The 6000-nt window shown below is 37.9% G+C and overlaps 1 protein-coding gene across 1 annotated transcript; it reads right to left on the bottom strand.

Annotated features, from left to right (window-relative positions):
* Window positions 1-1026: 1026 nt before the first annotated feature.
* LOC149139345 (putative LRR receptor-like serine/threonine-protein kinase RKF3) lies at window positions 1027-3129 on the bottom strand. Its single transcript, XM_089449703.1, has one exon. The coding sequence runs from the start codon at window positions 3001-3003 to the stop codon at window positions 1105-1107; it is 1899 nt and encodes a 632-aa protein (XP_089305829.1). The 5' UTR covers window positions 3004-3129; the 3' UTR covers window positions 1027-1104.
* Between the last annotated feature and the right edge of the window lie 2871 nt (window positions 3130-6000).

Below are 6000 nucleotides of genomic sequence, written 5' to 3'. Positions count from 1 at the left end.
GTGAACTCATGAATATTTTTATATAGAAATGCATTTGAATTTCCAAAGAAACTTTAGTCACTTGTTCGTGGGTTGAATCAACTGGAAAGGATTTGGTATTTTAGTCTAGGCTCATAGACCTTTCTAAGATTCAATAACTAAATTGTTCCATCTTCATTATTCAAATTTACTATACTTATGGTAGATTATGGCAATTTGAGATTTTCAACATCCTTGAGTTCAAAAGATTCATATTTTGGCTTCAACTTGATATTCTTATAATTTATCCAAAATCATTCGAGGTAGGTCACTATGATCCGATCCACAACATGTCACTATGATCTGATCCACAACATACTGATAAAAAACATAATGATACAAATGTTTGCTAGAGTTGGAATTGGGGGAACAATGTAAATGGGATCTGAATGACACCCAACAAAGCTATATCAATTGCAAGAAATATTGAATCCAAATAAAGTTGGCATATACAAATAGGATGTGGATAAATTCCAACCATTCAGGTAGGAAAATACTTCAAACACAAGAGTTTCAAGTGTAAATATGTATCGTTGTCTAACCAAAAGACCAAATCAGGGTCTTATCTATCTCTACAATCCATTCTTTGGCAACTACACTAAATAACCAAAAAGAGAGAACCTTATATTGTGGATACTCTTGTCCTGTCAACTATGCAATTCCTGAGACCCCCCTCTTTAACTAAGATCCAAAATTATATTTACACCCTTTGGCAACATCTGGTGACACTTTCACTGTCATCATGGAAGAGTAACAATTTAATGCTACTCTTTCCTAGCTATTGTCTTACGACCCTCCTTTGGCAACATCTGGTGACACTTTCACTGTCATCATGGAAGAGATCATGGAAGAGTAACAGTTCAATGCTCTTTCCTCTTTCCTAGCCACTGCCTTACGGCGTTTCCTTTACAACATCTGGTGCAATTGCTAGTTTAAATATCTACACAACTGAAATTATGTGAAATCTATGAAATTTGATGGTAAAAATAAATTCGATTAAGCTATATAAAGTTGGAAAATTTACAATACAATTATAATATAAAGTAATTATTAAGCAGTTACCCACTTCCATCTGGCCATTTCAATTCACATTCGACTACTTGCGACGCCCAAGGAATGACTCCAATCGTTCGTGCGGCTCCTCTCATTTGCAAACCATGTAAACTCCCCTCTGCTGTTGCACAAAGCTTCCAGTTCCGATTCCATTTCCTTGGTACCTGACATCAATGGCCCATCTATTTCTTCAAGGGCCAGCAACGCCTCTGACATTGAGGGCCTTGACACATCTTTCGGGTGGGCGCACTGCAGTGCCAACAATAAAACTTTTTCTATTGTTTTCAAGTCTCCCGAATTCCGAATCGTGATGTCGATAACCTCTTCAGCCCGGTTCTTCTGCGTCATGTCGGCCACCCAGTCCGATATAAGAGAGTGTTCCAGAACACCACCACTCGAATCCAGAGCCCTCCGACCCGTTATGAGCTCCAGCAGTATGATGCCGAAGCTGAATACATCGCTTTTGTTGCTCAGATGGCCGTAGAGAGCGTATTCCGGAGCCACATAACCGAGCGTCCCAACAGTCCTGGTGCTGTAATGGGTTTTATCCTCTTCTTCTTTCTTCAACTTCGCCATTCCGAAGTCTGCGACAAGAGCATTCAGATGGGTGTCAAGCAGCACATTCGCAGCCTTCACGTCCCTGTGAATGATGGCCGGCTTTGCGAACTCGTGCAGATAAGTTAGCCCCCTGGCTATGCCCACGGCAATTTTATAGCGCTCCGGCCATGACAGGCATGTTGATCTTTTGGAATTGAAGAGGCAGTCAGCCAGACTGCCGTTTTCCATTAAATCAGAAACCAGAAGCTGCTCGCTAATCTCTCCGTCTTCGTTGAATTCGACGCAGTAGCCTCTGAGAGGAAGCAGGTTGCAGTGCTTAATACTGCCGATGACGCGCAGTTCGTGGCTGAAATCGGCCCCTCCGTTGATCTTTGTGGAGTTCTTTAATCTCTTCACGGCTATCCGCGATCCGTTTGGCAGCGTCCCTCGGTAAACGGTGCTGAAACCGCCTTGGCCGATCACGTTCGACGCCGCAAAATTCGCAGTGGAATCTCTGATCTCCGACAGGCTAAAGAACGTCAGCCCTGTGCTTGAGCTCAACAATTCGTATCTCTGCATCGATTTCATCTGTTTTGATTTCCAGAGACGGGACTTTCGGCGGTTTAAATACACACAAATGCTCGACAGCAGGAGAAGCATTGCTACGACAGGGATAGCAGCCAGGAAATACGATTTCGTGACTTTTTTTTTTACCTCCGTTGCCAACGCCGTTAAATTCTGTAGGCTCAGAAGACAGTATGCGGCGTCAGGGCCGAGATTGTCGTAGCTATTGATGCCTCCTCCCACATAGATCAGCACAAATAATGGGCAATTCGATTTACCTCCAGATTCTTCATTCAGGGAATGAAGTGCCACTGCCATAGCGCTCAAGCATTGATTGCACTGGAAATCTCCAGCACCAGATCCGTTGCAGTTCAACTTCATGCTGGATGAATCCACCCTGGCTTCGAAGGTGCTTACATTGTCAATACCTACGCAGGTGCCTGAATCCGAGACGAAACTTTCAGACCTGACGTTGCAGCTATTAAATAGTTCGGCTCCTATCCCAGCCCGTGCTTCCAGTTGCCTCTGAAATTCGTTTAAACATACTGTCGCCGTGTGGTTGGAGGGAAGGAGGAATGAACGGGTGCTGTGCATCCATGAAAAGTAAAAGATTTTGATTAGATCGGCAATGCCTTGGCAGCAGTGAGATTTGTCTGGCCCAGAACATTGTTGAAGCATCCATGGATGAGCCACAAGCTCTGCGCTAATGTTCAGCGGACAATATGCTCCAAATTCTCCAACCTCAGCTCCGGATGAAATCTTCAATACCTTCGCCTGAATTGATGGAAAAGTAAGCAAAAACGTAAAACAGAACAGCAAGCTCTGCTGCATGATCGCTTTTCTATAATTGATTGTAACAGAGAAAATCGTAACAACAGATTAAACTAATGTGCCGTTGGTCTGATTTGCTGGAAGTGGGCGGTAATTAGCAAAACAAATCGAAATTGAAGATGCCGTCCCTTTCCTATTATATGAAGCTGGAGAGCAAAATCACTGGAAATCACATCTGTTAATGCAAACAGCTAAATATTTAACAGCATGCTTCGAGATTGGATTGGCATGTGGAAAATGTGATCTGAAATTCCAAGCTGCGACAACAAAGATCTTAGCCACATGCGGAGGAATTGATTCTCTGCTGCAGCCTTATGACCAGAGTGTACGAGAGGTCGGTTGCTTTCGCAACTTGTCATTTTATGGGTTTGGTTCGTGTCCAAAGTGGTTTGGTTGGTTTGTTAGGAGTCAATAGGCATTTTAGAACGTCTTTCAAATATGCATGAGGTTTCGTGTTTGATATTCTTTGAATTTCTCATAACTAGCCCCCCTTTTTTTCAAACAATTTTCCCTTATTAAAACATAACGGAAATCTAATATATGTCATTTTTAAATTAAATACTGAGAATATTAAATAAAATATAAATTTTATCTATCAAATATCTTACTACAAGCAAATTTATATTTATACATATTATTAAAAAATTATATAAACAAAATATCATATAAATAAATTATTTTTAAAATTTAAAATATAATAACAAATATATAATAAAGCATAATTAATGTTAAATATGATTACTATGATAATGCTGAAATCAAGTGAATAAAAGTATAATTGTAATATAATAATAATTAGTAATTGTTTCTAAAGGAGCAAAGATACATTGAAGGAATAGAAGATTTTGGAGGATCACGTTGAAAAATTAAATCACTAAATATAATAGAATAAATATTAGATAAAAGATTATTTGAAAAAAATTGCTAAAACTCTACCAGAAACCTTCTATTTTAGTTGTTGCTTACTTGTTGATAGAAAATTTGTGGTTATGGCATTTGTTGATAGAAAATTTGTGGTTATCGTATTTGATTATGCCCACAGTAACATGATGGATGCAATGGATGGAAAGCATGTTTTACACTATAGCTTTCATGAGTCGAGTTCATATAACCTAGAGGACAAATTCAAAGAGCTAGAAATTGGTGGGAATTGTTGTAACACACCAAGTTGCATGGAGATTACTAAGATCATTAAGTGAGTTTTTACTAAATGACATTTTAAATGTTATTATTTTGATGAGAAATACTAAGAAACATATATTGTAATTACCTAAATTATAGGTAGTAATACTTTAACAAAAATAAAACTTTTTGTTTATTTAAAAGAAACCGTTGCCAGGAAACAATTACCCTATGTCTGAGAAGGGTAATATAGAGAGGGGAGAAGAGCATAAAGAACTCCTAGATATGGGTGGAATAAACTAGTGGGAAAATTTGCTCAGCACAGTGGATAAGAGAGTACAGAGGCTGGACAGGTGTCTGAGGCCCATAGAATTGACTATAATTGGACTAGATCGAGCCTAAAAGATAGAAGGTGAGGCCCATAGAATTGACTATAATTGGACTAGATCCAGTGTAAAAGATAGAAGGTGCTCGGGGGAGACTCTGGACGTGATTGCCAGAGTCGTGGCTGGGAAGAGAGACCTTTTGAATATATTTACATTACAAGTTTATAGATAACTAAGGTAGCAAACTTTTAAGAATTTATTGTTGAACTGTAAATATAATTATGTAGAAAAGATACAAGAATTTAATGTACAGTAGCTATGCATATATATTTTACAGGTTAACAAATTTCTGAACAATAGCTATTAACATTTGAATTACAAGTAATTAAATAAGGTAGGAGGCTAACTATTGCACGAATAACCAGGGAGTGAATACCCCATAAAATACAGATACACCAATAGTTGAGATATATAATTATAGTATGAAAGGAAAGAAGATAAACGTTAAGGTCAGAATACTAATATAAACCCCCTCGAATACATCCATTTGCATATAACCTATTATTACAGCATTGGAAATCTTAGTAGCCTCTCGACAGAATATGTGAAAGCTATTATTATTAACAAACATAAAGGAATAGCAATTAGTTACCATATTATGGTAGCATCGAAAGACAACATGATGAATAAGCTATATATATATATATATGAAAACCATAAATAACACTGTAGGAATCTTTTATAGAAATTAACACAGTTATATAGATCTAATCTCCTTCATATCATAGGATACCCACGCATAGGAAACATGAGAAAACACAGTAATTCTTTTCATAACACAGTTAAGCAAAAAATATAAGAGTATATTGCTGATTAAATATAGTAGACAATGAAATGATCGATGCCATCAGAACAACTGAGTGACGACATTTTTGGCCTCCTCTCAAGCGAAAAGAAAACACTCATTACAGTCATCCCTCAACACAAGCGGAAACAGGCTCGAAGGCCTTTAAATCAAACATAACTTACATTTCAAAACTTGAGAAAAGTCGATAGTCGTAGCTGGTGGAATAACTTAGAAAAAATAAAGGTCAAGGAAACCTGTGTTTAAACATTACTACCTAAATGTGCTATCAAACATTACTACCTAAATGCCATATCAGGGAGAAACCCTCATCTTAAAACTCGTAAATAACTTAATTTTAGATAGAAACCAAAAGGCTTAGCTCCAACCTAAAAAGCAATGGAAACATCGTAGGCTTTTAAGAAATTAAGGGCCACGGCTCTAAGCAATAAACCTTTCGGCAGGTGGCATACCTGTTTCCAAAGTATATGAGTTAGTCATTACTAGCAAAGATAATTAACCTGCTATTCATACATATAAAATTAAACCATAATTGAGAAGGGTTCTTACCTGAGTTAAGGACACGGCCTCGACATCGATGAGTCGCCAACCTGTAAAAGCAAGATAAACACTCAGTTTCATAACCAGAATTCATCATAAGACAAAGCTAGAATGAAAAACCCTCAAGAATCAAAGATTGAGTTC

Source organism: Pinus tabuliformis, chromosome X (genome assembly GCF_031772625.1).
Source record: "Pinus tabuliformis cultivar Carrire ecotype Pingquan chromosome X, CPIR1, whole genome shotgun sequence".
In the NCBI taxonomy this organism is placed as follows: Eukaryota; Viridiplantae; Streptophyta; class Pinopsida; order Pinales; family Pinaceae; genus Pinus; species Pinus tabuliformis.
The sequence above is the reverse complement of the archived record's forward strand: the minus strand, read 5'-3'. Positions and strand labels throughout refer to the sequence as shown.